Here is a 20578-nt window from a genome sequence, read left to right as displayed (position 1 = left end):
TTATTGATTTAAATTTTATAACTTGGTGAAAGGGCTTTGTGTGAGTCTGTTTAGGTAGGTACCACCAATTCATCACATATTCTATCGTTAAACAGTAGTACTTACAGTATTGTTGTGTTCCGGTATATAGGTTGAGTGAGGAATAATTACAGGCAGAAGGGAGATAACTTATTAGTTTCCAAGATTGGTTGCGTATTGGTGATCCAAGGATATGTTGATATTTATGACAGCGCCAACGTCTATAGGTAGTGGTGACCATTTACTATCTGATGGCCAATCCTCCATCCTTCAACAATAAATAAATAAAAAGTATAATATTATGTCTATCTTATAGAATCAGCAGTAGAAAATTGTAGTCAAAGAAAGTTCTAATCTTTCTTTAAAAACAGTTCGCCTTGGACCAGCAATGGGTTGGGATATTTTTGGGCTATCTGCTTGAAAAATAAATGTTAAATCTTTGATTTTCTAAAACAAGTAATAGACGTCTGTAATTAAACATGAAACCCACTCATTCATTTATCGTGTACAAAATAATGTTTTAATATAACAAGACGAAATTAAGGCCTACGTAAATTTGACGTGACTCAAAATTAATCTGTTTGAGACGTGACAACGACTCGCGCGATACAAGGCACCGTAAATTTAATAAAGAGCAACTCCAAGAATGAACCTGCTCGCAGAACCAAGATTGATGTGGCAAAAATTCAAGAAATATAAGTTGTCAGATCTTCACGTATATTAAAAGTTTCACATTTTACAACTTTTTGTAATAAAAAGTTATGTGTATAATACGAAATATAAAATCTGTTAAATAATATTTCTTGTCTTTATGATCGTGTATTAAAAACAACTGCGGTTAGTTGTTTTTAATATACGATCACAATTAAATATGCCCTCAAAATGTGATTCTTTTTTCAAATGAGATAAATAATAATGATTAAGAAAACGCATACAATTATACATATCTAAAGAAAATATCCAATTACGTAAGTACGTAAGCAAAAGATTACAGCAGGTACAATTATGGAACCAGAAAAAAAATGTTAATAATTTTATTATAAAGACGACAGTTCACCTTACCTCTTACCTATAAATGTTATTTAAATAAACAATGCTGTCTCCTTCTTTTAAATGACAAAACAATGATGACAGAAAGAGGTAAATCGTTCATAAGTAAGGCGGATAATGCTTATATTATAAAAATATTTACGTTATAAATTTATAGTCAATTTGCACCGGGCGTGTCTGAACGACAGTGACAAATGGCGTCATCTGACGTCGCAGACTGTGCGTTTTGCATCTGACTTTCACATACTGATGTTTTTGCATATATTATTTCCAAGTCAAGTAGACACTTTCTATAAAACGAAGCGGAAGTTTAAAACCTTCATGAAAAAGCACTTCACTGGACAAAGGAAACTTTTAGATTTGGAATCGTTCTCGTGTATGTCTGTCCGTGTGTCGCAGCCTATTAACCTTCTTCTTCTCTAGTTAGATTTCCAAAACACGTAAAAAGGCGGTACGGTGTGAATAATAAAATGATTTTTGACTTTAAAATTAGACCACAAAAGATAAAATTAAAAATAATAACAAGAGCAGGATGCGGCATATAAAATAGAATATTGTTAAGAGATACTAAATAATGTATATTATTTTTAAATAGTTGCGTTTAGGCTTCGCTCGGACTATTTTTTATTAGGATTTCTTTATCCCTGACATCGTGAATACAATATTTAATGATGAGTAGTCAAGATTTGAAAGTGTGACCAGCAAATAAGCTAACTTTGGGATTTATAATGTTATTTGGGATTAATAAGCTGATTTGCTAAAAATATATTAAAGAAAAAATACAAAAAACGATAGACTATATATACATTTTAGATTGAATGGTGCCGAGAGGATGAAAGTTTATAAATATGAATACGGATACGAAAATTGAGGTTAAAATTCAAACTAAAATCTTTTTTACATCAATACGGCAATACGAACACTATTCATATTAATGTAAAAATGCGGACAAAATATAAAACTTAATTTCAGCGAGACATAACAAGATTTGACGTCATCAGTTAGTGTGTGTGTTTCAAATCTTGCAATTGAATTTTAAACCAGTTTCACCCGACCGATTGCGCTGAAATTTTGCACACACTTTTGTTAACAATAGAGATTCGTATGGTCGCAGTACATGGCATAAATTAAAACGTTTTTAATTTTCTTTTTAAATTATACTTATTGTTATGCTTTGGTGTCGAGCGTGCATCTGCGTTTATTTGTTGTGTTTTGGAGCTTATTCCACCACGTTGCTTCAATGGTGGATACACGTGATAGAATTCTCATCCACCACTTGCCCATGCCATGAAGCCCATGAAACTTATTACTGAAGTTTCATGGGCTCATGGCTTGGTCTTGAACTCTGAATCATCGATTAAAATTGAGCGATCGGGTCAGATCTGGTTTTAATGAACTGATGACTTAAATAAGACAGATGATTTTTTTTTGATCAGCTGTGAACCTTTCAATGTTAGTTCAGTTGAGGTTGAGTTAAATGTAATGAAACTTTCAGGTGTAAACTTATATCAGTCGTTACAGAAATTGTATAAATATAACTTATTCTTTTCTTTTTTTGTTAAAATTGGCCTAATTTTGAAACATAAAATGTACATTATTTAATTTATGAAGAAAAACAATATACTAACGCGTCGTACATATGAAAAAATAATAACCAATTAAACATGTGAGCCATTATAAAAATTATACCTTTCATTAGACAGACTTAATTATCCGGACTGTTATCGTTAATTATCGTATGCAGCAATAAAAAGTACAGTCCTGTATAATTAACTAAATTAATATTACAATGATGTAAATGCAAAGAAATACACTTACTAGGAATGGTTTTTCCCGACTAAGATATCACTTGATAAAAACACAAAAAAGCCGAAATGCTATAGTAATTACCGTCTAATAAAAAATGTTCTTTTTACGTCAAATAAATTAAAAAAATAATTAAATCAAAGCCATTATTTGATCCAAAGTGTCAAGAGATTGTGGCACCGTATATATTCGGTACTACGGCGTCACGCTACGCGCCCGTCCTATTATATTCATGTGTGTGAATTATGAGGCTTTGTTTAGTACGACACCGCGAAAGATTTACGGATAGAAAACGGGGATATTTAATATGTGGTGAAAATATTATGGCAATCTGCGTAAAAATAAAATAAATATCACATTTATCTTCGGTATTTTTGGATAGAATAGTTAACGTTAAGCTTCGTTTTAATATTAAGCGCGTGAAAAATGTAGCATGTTTTTTGTAAAATATAATTATAAAATATGAAAACATTCTATGTGACAAAGGATAAATGATGCTCCGTGTATAAAATATTATTAATATTACAAACAGGGAAAGTACATTTTGTTGAATTTTTGTTGCGAGATAACTAGTTTTTATAGTAGTAGTAATAACATCAGTATCAGCCTAAAAATGACCCACAGCTTGGGCAAACAAAGCAGAAGGTCACTATGCTGCTTCAATTCGGTTACGTTTCCCACCTACCTTATAGCAGAATTTCAGGTGTTACTTGCCGGTTTCCGGGACTAACTGGGAGATCGAGCGTCAGATGACGTCAGCGTAAGTTTTCAAACATTATGTAACGACGGCATAAGATTTGTTATTGTAAGTGCGTTAATGTGTGCGTGAGATCGGTACAAGAGCTCACATGCTTACACGTCAATTCTCGTGAGTAGCTTTGGCACTTTAAAGGTGAATTATTGATGTGTACTATATACTTAAATTAAGCACATGAAAAAACTTGTACTTATAATTTAGTTTTTAAATAAAACACTAGTTTTTTATTTAATTATTTTCCAGTAAAAATTAATGAAAGAGCGAAGAACGAGTTTATGAGTATGTATAAAGTATATAAAAATATGCCACTGCAGTAGAAATTAATTATAAATATTTTCACTACTGTAAAAATCATGTGTAGCATTTTTTATTCTTCATTAATTAAGATAGAAAGATTTTTACAACTAATCATTATTGTTTTCACAAACACTTCTCTTTAAGCTTTCTGTACGTTTTAACATTAATAATATTAAACTGTTGCCGAGCAAGGTTAAAATAAATATTATTGTAAATAGAAAATATAAATCATAACTAAAAAGTTGGAGTCGAGTACCTAAATTATAAATAATCTTATTGTAAAATAAGTAATAGGGTAGTGTAAGGTTCTGTCAGAACACATGACGCTCTCGAGAGTCTTTCATTAGCGTGTCAAAGTTTTAATGATGATGAATCCTTTGTCTAAATACGTATTAAGAATATCAGAGCTTGTTTACTGACATGCCGTTCATTTATAAATTAACAAACTGGTGTTACCATTATCATAAATTGTTATTAATAATTTCCCTGTAAACTAAGTAATGCTACTGAAATATGTTTTCTATACAGAATTTCGTTCTCAAAGACTAGTCAACCGCACAGGAATATTATAGCGCTTAAATTTACGCGCACTTTCATAGTTCGCTGGAATAGCAATCCAGCACAATTGGAAAGAGATCATACACAGAATTAACGTGTTTCAAATCAAATAAAAATATTTTTTATTCAAATAAACTTACGAATTGTCAAGCGCTACCGCTGTAAGAGTTTACGTGCTTTTCGAAGCACCGAGAATGTAATAATGATAACTTGGGCTGAAGTTGAAAATTTATCGATAAAAAAATCTAATAAATTTATCAGCCTGTAAAAATACACATTTATATTATACTATAAATGTAACAATTATATTATAAATATTTTTCGCAGCGGTAAAAACATTCATATAAGAGAATCACTGTTTTATATTTTTAAAAAAACTTTCGTACTTAAACATTTAATTAAATAAATAGAATCGGCGATATGTAAACGGTTCAATCTTCGAGATAATTACACAAACCATTAATAACGGCTGTCGACGAATGAGAGATGACATTAATACATTGTCAGATGTTCTGGTTCTAATAACCCATCCCAATAAATTAACCGACCGGGATGTGAAAATTATGACGTCAAATTAAAACCTTTTTATATTATATTGTACTAAAATTTTAAACATTTATTTAAAGCAAAACTATTAACCACATATTAAGTTGAAAAAACGTTTTTAAGGACTCCCGCTGCGCTATTAGCTCATATTTTTGATAAATTGCTGAGACTTTTCAAAAATATATTCGAGTATTTATTATTTATATATGATGATATATATGAAATTTATGTTACTTAGTTAGATATATATGAGATTTCAAAGAAGTCTCAAAGTAACTATTTTTAATGGATTTATAGTATTAATGACACTGTAAAACTTTCTTCTTGCAATATCACGAGAACCAAATAGCTCTCATTATAGTACGAGTTTTCACGCACCGCTTTTTAGGGACAGTGAGTGTTTGGTACACTATGCCTTTTTCTGTTCCCCTGATAACTTGTATCACAATTTCATGATCGGTTGATAAGTTTCGCATTTTTTATATAAGTAATGATAATTGCCAGTTCATTAAGTACAAAATATAAAAATCATGCCTTTCAAGCAAAGCAAATAAATTAACTCCATTATATAGTAATCAAGATAAATAATAATGAAGACAATTTTAAACAAAGTAATACCTATATAGTGAAGTTTATAATTAAATAGACATAGACACAAAGTTTCATTTTATTCCTCGATCGATTTCTTTTTCGTACGCTACAAATAATGACCGTCAGCGCCATTATCTTTAACAATTCTCTAATTGTGGCTATTATGTCAATTGGGTTCATTGTGTGAAGTCTAGATGAGCGGAGCTAGAGAAGGGGAGCATTCAAGTTAATACGTTGACGTTATAGTTCATTTTAACACAATATCGTACAGTTTAAATTGCGTATTTAGGCAACATGTGGAATGTTTCTGTTCAAATCATATTTCTTTGTTTAATTCTAAAGTACATTCAATTTCATTCTAAGTAATTTCAATTCGTTGTGAAAAAATCCAAACTGCTCTAAAATAAATTGATTCATGTTGAATTAACCGATATAACTCAGCACATATATCAATACAATAAATTACATCTCAAAAATAAACCTATAAATATAAATCGCGAAATACCACTAACTGAGTATGAATTTTACCCGTAAGAAGGCAAGTCAATATATTTATAGATGTATATATACATTTAGTTAGTATAACGAAAAAAATGAATTAAAAAAAATGAGTATGACAAAGATAATTATGACCCGTTACGAAATATTGAATTTTAAGCAAAACTTTTTATTATTTTCGTATTAATATACCTTATTATAATTGACATTTAAAATTTTAATAAATTACTTTAATTTTAGTTACTATTTTGACGCTTATGAATTAATTTATAAATTAATATTATTTCTATCAGAAATATAATTAAAATATTAATTGGTTGCGCATGAAAAATGGTTGCGCCACCAATTGATGCTAAGAGTCAAGCTAGTATTTAAAGTATTATAGTAGTATATTCGTAGTAGGTACTAGATACGTCATTTAGTTAATTTGTTTCAAACCTTAGTTTTGTCCAATTAGCATCATATACTGTTTTTATTGTGGGTAATGTTTTTTTAATGAGAAATTATTTTTTTCATGCTATGTATTGAAAATTGAAACTAGGCCTTTAGTTATTGAGAACGATTTCCATTAAAAAAAAAGAAAGTTCCAGAAGAAAGTATGTATAAAAAGCAGTAACGAATAAAATTGGGTTAATTAATTTTGGATCGTTGGTTTGATTACGTGTTTTTGCTAAAGGACTTATCTGTTTCCAATTCAATTATTTTTGTGTCCGAGCAATACTGAATTAAATTGATCACAAAGCCAAATTATGCTTAACATTGTTTTTTATATCTACGTTGCTTGAAAAACCTTTATGCGTACAAATATAAAACGACAGGAGATCGGTATTTTTACCTAGTATCTGATGCCACCGTCGACCAACGCTGACGCGACATATATACATATAAGTGATTGATGAGTAGAGTAACTACTGAGTTTCCTAACTTAATGTTTTACCAGCCTGTTCGTAGCCGGTGTTTTGTAATATGTATACAACGTCACGTACGTTTAACTTATTCATACGTCCTTTCCTATACTTCATAACCTTTATTGTCATAATATTTTCATCATCATCATCCTTTTCTCGTTCACTGCTGGGCAAAGGTCTCTACAATGGCACGCCACTGAGCTATTATTGTAGTTATATGCAAATAAAACAAAATCACTTTTTGGTACATATTTTAGTGTTTTGTAACTTCTGTACATCTTCTCATACGACTATCTCCTAACATCACAACTCAAGGTTTTCACAGGATCTATAAATACATATAATTATTTCATAGCATTGGTTTTGGCATGTTTTTATCGTATTTTTTTATGTGAAACCGATTAGATATCCGATGACATTTTAGTGTTCCGAATTACCTTTTGAGCTTAAATGCTTCGTGTTCAATTGGCATTCGTTTCAGACCCAATTCTAACGAATTAGTCTACTAGTGTAGGAACCAAACATTTAACAGATCTGTACGGAACAGATGCAGAATAGTTCGTTCCATAAATGAATTACGTTCCTTTCAGAAACTATTTTATGCTTGACAAATTGGTTTTAAATTTAGAAATGACAATAATTTATGCAACAAATATGCAAATATAATAAAATTTCAATAAAATAAAAAATACATAGATTGTTATACAAGTATTTTAGTTATTGCATTTTCATCCCGAAAGTGTTTACGATAAAACATTACTCGAACTGTGTAGGTGTATGATTTTATGGAAATAATCAGTAGTTTTTTGGTCTTGAAAAAAAATATTAAAGCACGACTTAATAAGAAAAAATTCTTATTAAGTCGTGCTTTCGAATGCATTTTCCATTAGTTACATGTTAGGAACCATTCCGATGCTTTAAAATGTTAAAAAATTTGTGGGTAACCCGCTGTGTTACTTTCCTTTTTAACCCTTTGGTTGTGGCGAGAAATTAGTTCCAAGTCTGTAACCTTTTATTTTTATAATGACCAAAGCTTTGCATACCTTATATAAGGTATGCAAAGCTTCATATTGAAAACCAACTGGTATAGGCTGTGTGTTGTTTATCAGTTAGTTAGTCAGCCAGCCAGTCTATTAGTCAGTCAGTGTTAGAAATGTATTATGTAGATATGATTAAGTTCATGTTGACATCGCACTGGCATTGAAAGTAAAACATTGGTTTCATGTTAGTATTATACTAGCACCAACGCGTTCTATCCGCGTTGAACGTCACTGCTCCACCCCCATAAGTTAAGCGTGTCTTTTGAATAAATAATTTATCTAATGGTTATTTTTTCATTTTAAATTATACTCGTAGAATCTTATATAAACGTGATCGAAAAAACTTTTAAGATTTATATAATAGTATCGAGTAATGTAGATATGTTTTATTAGATTATTATTAGCACAGGTATAAATATAAAGAATATAACATGGTTAAATAATAACCAGAGTATATGAGTATATGAACACAAAGGTGTTTAGACATTTATTAAGGCGATTATTTTGTTACAGAATGCAAGCTCTTTGTTATTATTTCCTGCACGTCTGGATTCTTGTTACTGCCAAAATCAGCAGCTTTTTGTTGTTGTATATGTTAGTCATATAAAACAACAATTTATAAGAGACGATAATAAAGTTTTCCGCGAAAACATCGCAGATGTAAGTAGCAAGATAAGCTTGTTCGCTGTAATTTAAATTGTTTAAAAGAATATATGAAGAAATTTATGTAGTCAATGAAATATCACGGGGTTTAACCCTTGCTTTTCCATACTTTCTCATAAAGTGACTATAGGCCTAAGTTATTGTGTACTCTTTGCTGCAGGCAAGTAAAACCTTTCAAGTTACTGAGCCACTCGCAATGCAGGCGACACTATAGTAGTTTGTTTTTACGTTTCACACGTCCTCGAATGCAACGTGTCGCGTTGTTTCTATTTTAAAACTTGCTGTGAATTTTTTTTTAATTCTCGTGGCTTGCAATTTTCCGGATGCTAGAGATTGCCTCCATTGTGTAGTTTCGATGCGATAATTGAATATGATTTTTATTATTTTCATTTGCGGTCTTACATTTTTATATTCGTACTTAATTGTCAATAATTACTATTTAATTGGTTTATAATTTATTTTAGGAAGGCAACTGGGAAAATAGGTCATATGAAATTAAGTGGTCAATTTGCCTCTAAGCGAGTAACAGCCTCTAAATGTCCCACTGCTAGAATAAGATTCGGAACTTCTTTCATCACGCCCTTCTACTGCGGATTGATAGATAAATATGTGGCATTTTTATCCGCTACGAGCAGGTTTCCTCACAATGTTTTCCTTCACCAGCGAGCACAAAATTTGTTAATATAATAGATAATAGTTATCATATATTTAAAAAAATATATAGACAAAAGTGTTGGAGGAAATGGAGTCTTTTTTATTTATATGTTGGGGATCATTCTATTTAATTTAATAGTTAGTATTGCATTTATAATTATTCACTCGTTTATTAATTTTGTTGATAACGTTTACAAATATAGCAATCGAAGTATTGTAGTCAAGATCACGGTGACCACAAATTAAAAGAGCAGTGAGGCCTGTCACAGTCAGTCGACTCTGCGGTCGCTCTGGAAACTATTTTGAATTTAATCAAAAGAAAGTACGACCGCTTCCGCCAGCTATTTTATTTAGATTAAAATTTAATTTTCTGCTCATATTATTTTTACAAAAAAGATTCTTAAAATTGTTTTCATGACCGGTGATATTTTGTTATATACTACCAAAATAGATATTTCAATCAATCAATCAATCAATCAATCAACAGCCAATCGTTGTCCACTGCTGAACATAGGCCTCTCCCAAGGTGCGCCAAAGCTCCCTGTCCTCCGCCTTCGAGGGCGCCCTACGCTGCGCTTGCCGATTCGCGGTCTCCACTCTACGACTCGTCTGCTCCAACGGCCATAAAATAAATATTTATGTCAGCATATTTTTATATAAAAATAGTTTCATTAATATTACAAATATGTCGAAGAGTATGTTAAAGGTTTCACGAGAATTTGATGAACATATATGAGATATTTTCATGAGCGTGGCGTTTTCGCGAGATGAGCGTATTTTGAAAGAATTTCACTATTACACGCACCAAAATATCCAATAAATAATTTTAAGCTGAAATAAAAATAAACTAAATTGAAAATCCTTTTACTGCACTAAAACAGTGTTATACGAGTTGTGAAGTGTTCATCAAAATTGTTATTTCGCATGCAGTTACAGATTTCAATTAAAAAGCTCTCCGCGAATTTGAATTTGAAATGTTGACATTCAATCGTTTCGGAATGATAAATGTTTGACTCTAATTCACTAACTTATTTGAGGTTTAGGTTTATTTGAATTTAATTTCGCTTGATTAGGAACTTTCATTATTGTTGGCAGTGCAGCCGATTCAATATCCGTTAAAACATTTAAAACGTTTCAATATTCAAAGTTAATTTATGCAACAAAATTTAAATTCTATTACGAAGCAGAACTTAATTATTATAAAAACGTATATGTATGGAACCTAAATATGGTAATCCTGGTTTGATTAAAGATGATATTTAAATAGTTTTAATTTTCTGCTATAATGTATCATATATCTAAACAAACACCTGTGATTATAAAATCTAGTGACATGAGACGGGTTTTATGCATCAATTTATCTCTAACACCTTAGTCTATCGTATTATTTTTCTCAAGAATCTAACATAATACAGAAATATAAGTTAGCGCGCCAGAGCGTCCCTGGTTCACTAATTACTGCGTACCAAGCCGCTTCGCATTTTTCATACAGATCACGGACTCACTTTCAGATCGATTGGAAACTTCTGCTGAGAATTACTTGGGTTCCGTGAAGAAATTGGTGGAATGCGGCGAGGGACTTTTTTTGTGAAAAGGGTTTATAGTTACACGTGACTCCCTTACGTGTCAATGCTTTACGTCTTTTATAACAAAATGGAAAATTTATAATTTTCTGAAACCGTTAATAATATAATTTATTAGATTTTACGACATATATTTGATGAAAAAGAGTAACTAAGATTCTTGCCCCTTTTTCAGTAGAATCTACATTACGAACCTCTTTACATTAAGCATATTACAATTAAAATAACCAAAATGTACTGATCGAGCAGTATCAACGCCAATTAGCTGTCTAACTTTTCAAACCACGTATGCTACAGTACTGAGTCTTAAAGTTAGGGACTATAAATGAGAATGCCATTGAAGTTTCTAATCTAAAGTAATTCCTAAAATATTTTAAATATAGGTTACATTAAGATCTGAATTGTTTAATATGAATTAAAATAGTTTGGTAAGGTACACAAAACGCATGTTGCTTTTTTTATAAAAAATAATCTTTTGTAAAAATGAATATTCAAGTTGAGTAGTACGGTGTACCGCGCCCAAAGTTCTACGTCTATCATACATACAACTTACTGGTGGTAGGGCTTTGTGCAAGCTCGTCTGGGTAGGTACCACCCACTCATCAGATATTCTACCGCAAAACAGCAATACTTGATATTGTTGTGTTCCGGTTTGAAGGGTGAGTGAGCCAGTGTAATAACAGGCACAAGGGACATAAAATCTTAGTTCCCAAGGTTGGTGGCGCATTGGCTATAAGCGATGGTTGACATTTCTTAGAATGCCAATGTCTAAGGGCGTTTGGTGACCACTTACCATCAGGTGGCCCATATGCTCGTCCACCTTCCTATTCTATAAAAAAAATAATGATTGTTAAGCATTTTGTACATTTATTTTTGTAGAATACTATCGTACATAGTTAACATTTTCGAAAGCTTTACTTATAATATTATAAAAAGGCAATTTTTTGAGTCATATCCCTTATTTTAGGATCTACCAAAAACTACTATGCTGATTGATATGGAACTTTTATATAATCATAAGTAAGTAAGTAAGTAACAGCCTGTAAATGTCCCACTGCTGAGCTAAGGCCTCCTCTCCCTTTTTGAGGAGAAGGTTTGGAGCTTATTCCATCACGCTGCTCCAATGCGGTTTGGTGGAATACACATGTGGCAGAATTTCGATGAAATTAGACACATGCAGGTTTCCTCACGATGTTTTCCTTCACCGAAAAGCACGAGATGAATTATAAACAGAAATTAAGCACATGAAAATTCAGAGGTGCTTGCCCGGGTTTGAACCCACGTTCATCGGTTAAGATTCACGCGTTCTTACCACTGGGCCATCTCGACTTATATAATCATAATTTATGTAATAATATGTACAAGAGATAAAAGCAGTATGTTATAAGGGCAATATAGTTGGAAATAATACTGTCTGACCACCCGCTTTTCAAGCGATAGCTTCTAATTCTCTAATAGATACACAAAATGTTTATATGAATATTTTTCTTACAGTATATATATTGAAAAAATATTATGTATTTTTATAAGATAAATATGATGATATACATATAACATCAATTTAGTTCCTTTTATTTGTCCCACTGTATTCACAATTAAATAACATTTATTTCTTAAAATTGCTGCAAATTTTTCCTACACTATCGAATCTCCATTATTATTATGTTGTAAGCGCCTTTTGTGTATAACTATGGGGTCAATTTATACTTTCCGCTTTATAGGAAATGGCAAGAAATTTGCTTTTCTAAGATGGGTTTCTGTTTGTTTGTTTTTTTAAACTATGTGTAAGCCAGTGTAATTTCAGGCACCATAGATCCTAAATACCATGATTGGCGGCGCATTGGCTGTGTTAGTAATGGTTTAGACTGCTCCCAATGCCAGTGTATAGGTTCAGGTAATCACTTACCAAGAGATGATTGATCGTCTTACTTCTTTAAATATATATAATTGCAGAAATGCATCAATAAAAATTGTAGAACTTAAAAAAAATAGGAAAATAACAATAAGCTACACAAAACGATACACAAAAGTTATTATTTAAAAAGTAATGTGGGTTTACGTGTAAGCAGTAATTCAGATTATCAACTTTATATACCACAGCTGCTAAGAAAGTATAAGTTTATTTATTTTTCGTAATCTCAATACAGATTAAGACAATTATATGTAAAATTACTTTTACGGTAATAAAATTGAAATTATTAAAGTACTATATATACAAAAGTATAATATTATTATTATTACAACTCATAAAAGTACAAAGTAAAAGAAATTGAAACGAAAACACATTTTTTTCAATAACAATTTTCTTGAAGCGTCCTTAAATATCTTTAAAGGCTTCCACTACAAAGAAGACTTAATGAATTAGAACAGTTCTTTCAGCAAAAGTTATAAAGAAATACTAATTGCCTGAACGTTAAGTCTTTAGTGTTTCAGTTAAATAGTTCATTTGCCTACTTAAAATAATTATGAAAGCATGATTAAGCATTGCATGTGTAATTAAAAACAACTGTATTTGAATGTATGCATTAACAATTTAATATAATGACTTGAAACTGCATTGCGAGCAAAATTAAGCCCTAGATATAACTGTATATATGTATGCATATATGTGTATGTTATGAGTTAGTTAGCTGCCCGGGTTGAGCTTTAATATGTATATAAATTTCGGGGCATTAACCACAATATAATGGGAAAAGTAACTATTGATCTAATGATTAGTAATTCCAATTAAATTATGAATTGGAGTTTTAAACGAAGGTTATCAATTTTGTGTGTATTTTACGATTCTGTAGCAATTGCAAATCAACTTTGATAACTTTTTTATACACACACACACGTAGTTATTTAGATACGTACGTACGTATACTTATGGATGGTGGGCTACACACAATATTCGAAGAAAAATATCTGTCTATAAGAGTAGAACTAAATCTATTAATATTCGATATCAGATAATTATTAATGCACTTTAATGTATTTTTTTAATTAATTATTTTATGAGTCATTTTATTTAGCGCTAAGAAGCTGCTTTATGTACATACATACACAAACTCTTACAGTCACAAATACTTCTCCACGTGGGCGAAGCTAGTTAGTTATTACTACAATGGCCTATTTTATTTTTAATTTAAGGCGAACAAGTTATTAACCTAAAATTTCAAAAATGAGAAGAAAAAGAAAAGTTTTCCAAGAAAACCTGAACGCGAGCGAGCATTCGTAGAAATGAAATGAAATTAAACCCTCGTAAGTAGTTTTCATCGCGTAGGTACGTTGAAAGACGGTTCCCTTGAGGTAACCGCAATTGGCTTTGCCACCATTCAATATGCTTTCATGCATTGTGTTGATATGGGTCCGATAAAACTAATTAATAGCTGTGATTAACATTAAAATACTATAATCAACTATGCAATTGTCTTATCAATAAGTAATTTGATATTGTTAAATGTAATATTCTCTAAGTAAATTAAATAAAAATAAAACATTTTATATAATTAATCAAACTATATCATTGCTTCTATTTCGAAACCACTTTGAAATCAGTCGTGATTGTATGGTAACATGACAAAAATATATACAATGTAAACTAACTACGTGCTAATTCGACCGTCTCTTGTCCTCATTTGTGTGCCTCTCTTGTTTTCTTTTTGCACTTCAACGGCTCTCGGGTGCGTATGAACGGGCGCGGAGTGGCGTCGGGTGTAAATTGAAACACTTGCAAATTTACCCTATACATTATTCATGTGCCAAACACCCTCACTGAGCCTGACAGTTTCCGTTGACGCACTAACTCGCGTTACTAAAGTCGTGTGAACCTACAACGGATAGCTTATCCTAGTCTTAAAATGAGCACTCGAATAATCGCCAATGATGTATGGATCCTACATTATATAAACACAGGCTTTATTGTCTTGTTGCTTTACAAATCACACCCGATATCAAACGGCACAGCACATACGTAAAGTGGGTCAACCATTATACATCTAACAAATGGTTACCCCCCAAGACGTAGCAATAAGGAGCCGGTTCAGAAACCCACAAGCTGAATTATTCTGACCCTAATAAATTTGCCGAGTCAAACAGGCATTGTTAGACAAATGAGTTCTAAGACGTGCGGTATTAAACATATTATTTAGAGGTGCTTCGTGCGACAGCTTATTTGTACTGTTGTAAATACTCTAATTTAATAATGTTCTTAAACAAAATTATCATAAATCAATATATATTAATATATATCTCACAATATATGATTAATTTTGGTCTAGTGTAATTTAGGCAAAGTTAATCTTTTGTTAAATCTGCATAGGCATAATTATTAGGATACATGATTATATATCAAGGCACCTAATAATAATCCTAAATCCAATAACCAAATGCTATTCAACATCTATTATTTAATTATATTTTATAAAGCTGGAGAGATTGAATGGTTGATTGCTCTAATATCAGGGACTATCTGTCCGTAATGCCATCGATTTATAAGAATGATTACAATACTTATAAATGCTAAGATCGTTAGTTAAGAAGTAAAAGAAAAACACGTCAATCAATAATGATATATAACAGGTATGTATGTGATCCAAAACCATTGGTCCGATTGTGATGAAAATTCTATGGGTTCTTCTGTGTATACACGTGAAAGTTCTTTGTCCATAAAAATCTTTGTATGTTAGTTCTTCAATAAAAGTTATACGTAGTGCCTTATTAAAACCGGTAACTAAAAATGTAATTTTTATTTTTTTGACATGACTGATTTTAGTATCAATATTATGATATAATTTAATATTGAAAATAATTCTCATTTGATATTCAAGGACTTTATTATTAAGAACTGAAAATTCTGATGGTTGAACGATTTATTATTTTGTATATTGCTATTAAATTTAATTATCTACAAGAGTTGGAAGAATAAAATGTAAAATTTAAGTATTTTCCTCATTGGCATACAAATTCAGTAGAGTGATTAAATGCTGTAAAAATTTTACTCGACATCCAAATAAATTTGGAATAATAAAAGAAAATTCAACCATAAAACCTACATAGGCAAGATGTTAATTTACAAAACACATTTGCCTTGGAGAGTTTAATGTAATTTCTTTCTCACCGAGGCGTTTCCTCAAATAAATTACAAGTGTAAAATTCAGAACAACAAAAGCTTAACAACAAAAGGCTCGCGGCTCGCAACATCCGGACGACCCTTCCAAACTCAGCAGCCTGATTACGGATTTCCGAACAAGAAAAGAAAAACTCAACATGCTTTCTACCAAGTATTCTAAAACAGACCATTGTGATATCAATGCAAAAAATTAACGAGCACTTCGTGACTTAAAAAAAGCTTACATGTCATTGTCTATATTTTGAATTGAACATTTCCTGGATAAGAGAACATTTATGTGGTAGTCGACGTAATCAAAAAGATCTGGTTGAGGAGTATAATGTTTAACGTATAAATGAAATAGGGGATCTTTTTGGGGTCTCCTGTCACAATTAGGTGTTGGCGCTGGTGGTGGTGGTGATAATGGGGTTGGTGGCTTACAGATCTTAAATGGTCCTCTATCATCTTTCAAATGTTTGGGTCTCACTTTCTTCCATAAAAAGGGTTTTTTATGTATCAGCCCATGATGTGACGCATGATGTCGTTCATCGGCAGCTTTTGGATGAGGAGCTGTCAGTTCATACATTTCGGGCAATGAAAGATACCAATAATCAGCACCATCGCCGATAATTGGAAATAATCTTTTATTAGAAAATCGTGGACGAAATTTCCTAACAAATTCATTATATTTTCGTTTGAGTCTCCTCATATACTCAGTATAATGAATAGATTTCAGTAGCTTTTCAAAATCTGATAGTTCGGTAGCTTCAAATTGTGAATAAACACCAGGACATACATATGTTCTAAGTAAGTGATGTAATTTATACACAACAAATGCAAGCCACTGCCTTGCTTCTTCTTCCAAAATCCTCAAGTCATCAGCTCTACTAATAATACCAAATTCGGCGGCTTCTGCAGCACGTCTTTCACCTCGTTCCTTTACTGTAGCTAACCATTTTCTGTATGACCGATAACAGAATTTTGTACGTCTTGAGTAATGTCCCCGCCAAACAGCCTTAAAAAAAGGGGTTTTATAAGAAATAGTATTCTCAATGAAATAATTAGCTCTCGCTTTGATTGTGGTATAATAATATTTTCATTTTTTTATTCTTAATTTTAATTTAATAACCTTATGCTTATCCAGAAATGTAATATGAAAAATCTTTACATACTTTACCTGTATCGTCGTTGCTGCATGAGCGTAATACCTCGCGTGTTTGTATCCAACAGCTCTTCTCAAGGCCGCACGGTATGCTTTACGTGCTCTGTGTATCCTAAAGGCACATTGTATTTTAGTTGCATTTTTAGATAACCAAGCAATATACTTTCTAATCAAGTAACCTCGTGTCATTCGCTGTAAAAACAAAATCGCTATAAATCTTTTGTGACGCCTGTTTTCAGCAAGGTAAGCTCGTTCTTGTAGTTCAATGTAAAACTCGTTAGGTTTTGGCAATAAGCGATTAAAACTTGCCATGTTATTTTCATCTGACAAAAAGTGTCAATTTTATGTTAAGTTATTGTAACGTCAATATTTTTTTTATTATAAAAAGATGTAGCTGCCAATTTGATTAGGTAAGGTAAATTAAAGTCGGTTACATTCCCTTTGCAATTTAAAATTTGAGTCAGGGCAGAAAAAAGATCCGTTATTTTTTATTTGGCCTCTAAATCGAGCCGGTGGCTTACCCATTTCATTTTACTCCCCCAAGAAATGATACTAGTTGTGTTAGGAGAGTTCCTACCCTCGCTCAGGTGGGCTCGCGTGAGACATCATGAATAATTCAACGATCAAAATGGCAAGGTGTGTATGCCTGTTTATTTATTTTTCGCCAAAATTTACTGGTAATTTCCACATATATGTACGCTCGAAATATATTGTAACGTTCAATTGAGATATTCGCGTTCCTTTTACATTTATAGGGTTACAAATTAATTTAGAAGACATCCGCCTTTTCAATGTTTAATTCCAATGTAAATATTTAGAACAATAACATTTCTAAACGGTATCAAATTTTTTACATTTGAGATTGGTTCAAATGGAAATGTAATTTATATTTATTTTCTGAGAACTCTTTAAGAAACAAAGAAGGAATACCATTGTAAATAAACATTTAATTATTAATAGCATCAAAGCGTTTGAAAAAAGGGGAATAACGGCTAGAAGGAATTTTTAAACGATACAATGCTCAGTGTTTTATTGCAATTAAGTAGTAAATTAGGATGAGGAAAGGTATTTGAGAGGGTTTTAACAAAAGGGATAAGATGACACTAAGCCCGGCAGCATTGAAGTTTTGCATTTTGTCTTTGCTTATAGACACGTATTCAAATTTGGAAATATGTACATAGATTTCTTAGAGCCTATTCTGATCTAATTAATTTTTTTCATATACTACTTAATACAACCAACTACGCAGGAGATATTGTACTGCACAAGGGTGTGCGCAAGCAAGGGAATAGAGAGTGCGCCTGCACTCTCTATTCCCTAACTCTCATAATCCGATGGGACGGCAATCTGACACGACCGGAAAGAGTTTAGGCGTAGGACCAACGGCTTTACGTGCTTTCCGAGGCACGGGACTGTACACTCTTCCAACTTCCAGACTCCGGGCTGCTACTGAGAATTTTCTAACAGAAAAACCCAATAACTTTTTATTGGCCCTACCTGGAAATTGAACCCAGGACCTGTTTGTTTCCCGGGTTTGCCTCGTTGGTCTAGTGGCTTGATGTTTGGCCGCAGTTACATCAAGCCACTAGACCAACGAGGCAGACAAAAGTATATGTATTAATTATATAAATATTTGTTCAATTATACCTTTATCGTATTGTCCAAAAACTTAATTTAATTTATTTATTTATTTATTTATTTATTTATTAATGGATACGTTGGTATTTTATAAATGGATACGTTATTCAAAAATGTATACATACAATTAAATATTACTGATGCGTCTGTCTATGGTTCAAAATAACTGCCCTTTAATGTTATATATAACATAGCTATTTACATGTTATTAAAATTACCGTTGTTTTATATTTGTATGTTGGTCTGTCTGTCCGATGAACTGTTCAAAATGGGTTAAAAATACAGATAATTAAATTATTATATTTCAAGGTCTAGTCATTATTTCATCAAAGCGGTTACACCTCTCGTAATAATTGATTTCCGCTTTATATGTATACAATTGAAAATTCAAAAAAAAAATTGGTGATTATAATAATTTCTATTGTCCAGATTTTTTAAAAATCCCTCGAGATAAAAACCTTTGTTCCGGGATAAAAAATATTGAATTTTAGGCTTTTTATGATTCCATGTATCTATTAATGTCAATAAGTTGCATAGTTTCTAAGGCATAACTTAACATGCTGACGGGATTTTCGGTCGAGGCATTTTCGGGGTGAATGTTGCTAAAATTGTATTAGATACACCCACAAAAACTTTATATAAAAAATATAATGTCAGGAAACTTTACATTCATACAAATTGATTGAATTGAAATTTTTTTCGTGGATAATTTTGTATATAGCTTAATTAATTTATGCGCCTAGCTCTATAGTAGATAAAACGAAGTAGGAACTATGCCTTGAAAATATATAAGTGTATGTTGATAAAAAAATAATCACGCAAAAATACAATAACAGTTTGTAAATAATTTATTATTTATTTATGATTTATTTTAGAACCTAAAATATATCCTGTAGCACCATGTTGATTGGTCAATCACGGTTTATCCAAAATAACTAAAAATATATTCCAATACAATTCATGTACCATAGTGAAGTTCGCACAGAATGCTGCTGACAATCAACATGTACAATCGTTCCGGACAATCATTGATTCCCTTTGATTAAATACCTGATTCGAACGCTGATTACAACATATTACCATCGCTTTGTAATTTGTTTCCAATTTGGAACGTACCACTGGTAAATAACAATGTGACACGTTCGTATAAAGTCATATTCTGTTATTTACTGAAATTTATTGGTAAATTTAATTAATCGTGAAACGTTTTTGTAAATTTTGCTACGTAAATATTCATGACACTTTTTATATAATATAAGGATGAGAGTCCATTTCGTTCACGTTAAATACTGCTCAAGTAAAGTTATTTTTATAAATGTCAGTGTCAGTCAAGTCGAGATGGCCCAGTGGTAAGAACGTGTGAATCTTAACCGATGAACGTGGGTTCGAACCTAGGCAAGCACCTCTGAATTTTCATGTGCTTAATTTCTGCTTATAATTTATCTCGTGCTTCTCGGTGAAGGAAAACATCGAAAAACCTGAGAAAACCTGCATGTGTCTAATTTCTTCGAAATTCTGCTACATGTGTATTCCACTAACCCGCATTGGAGCAACGTGGTTGAATAAGCTCCAAACCTTCTCCTCAAAAAGGGAGAGGAGGCCTTAGCCCAGCAGTGGGACATTTACAGGCTCTTACTTACTTACTAAACGTCAGTGAGGATACATTTAATATTTAATAATAATGAAATTAAGCCCAGATGACCCAGGGATTCGAACA

At 31.7% G+C, this 20578-nt stretch overlaps 2 protein-coding genes across 2 annotated transcripts in view; both read right to left on the bottom strand.

The window, feature by feature from the left end:
- Positions 1-20578, bottom strand: part of LOC126769665 (semaphorin-2A) — a 338220-nt gene that overhangs the window by 236841 nt on the left and 80801 nt on the right. The window lies entirely within an intron of this gene.
- On the bottom strand, positions 16303-17535 carry LOC126769686 (spermatogenesis-associated protein 17). Its single transcript, XM_050488595.1, has 2 exons — positions 17239-17535; positions 16303-17076 (listed from the first exon to the last, which is right to left on the bottom strand). The coding sequence occupies exons 1-2, from the start codon at positions 17533-17535 to the stop codon at positions 16303-16305; spliced, it is 1071 nt and encodes a 356-aa protein (XP_050344552.1).

Source organism: Nymphalis io, chromosome 7 (assembly GCF_905147045.1).
Source record: "Nymphalis io chromosome 7, ilAglIoxx1.1, whole genome shotgun sequence".
Classification (NCBI taxonomy): Eukaryota; Metazoa; Arthropoda; class Insecta; order Lepidoptera; family Nymphalidae; genus Nymphalis; species Nymphalis io.
The sequence above is the reverse complement of the archived record's forward strand: the minus strand, read 5'-3'. Positions and strand labels throughout refer to the sequence as shown.

What these genes read in the sequence shown, in the direction of transcription:
- LOC126769686 (XM_050488595.1), bottom strand. Translation starts at nt 17,535, where the DNA reads ATGGCAAGTTTTAATCGCTTATTGCCAAAACCTAACGAGTTTTACATT. An exon ending in ATGCAGCAACGACGATACAG is followed by an intron (nt 17,077 to 17,238) that starts GTAAAGTATGTA and finishes CCTTTTTTTAAG; the next exon opens with GCTGTTTGGCGGGGACATTA.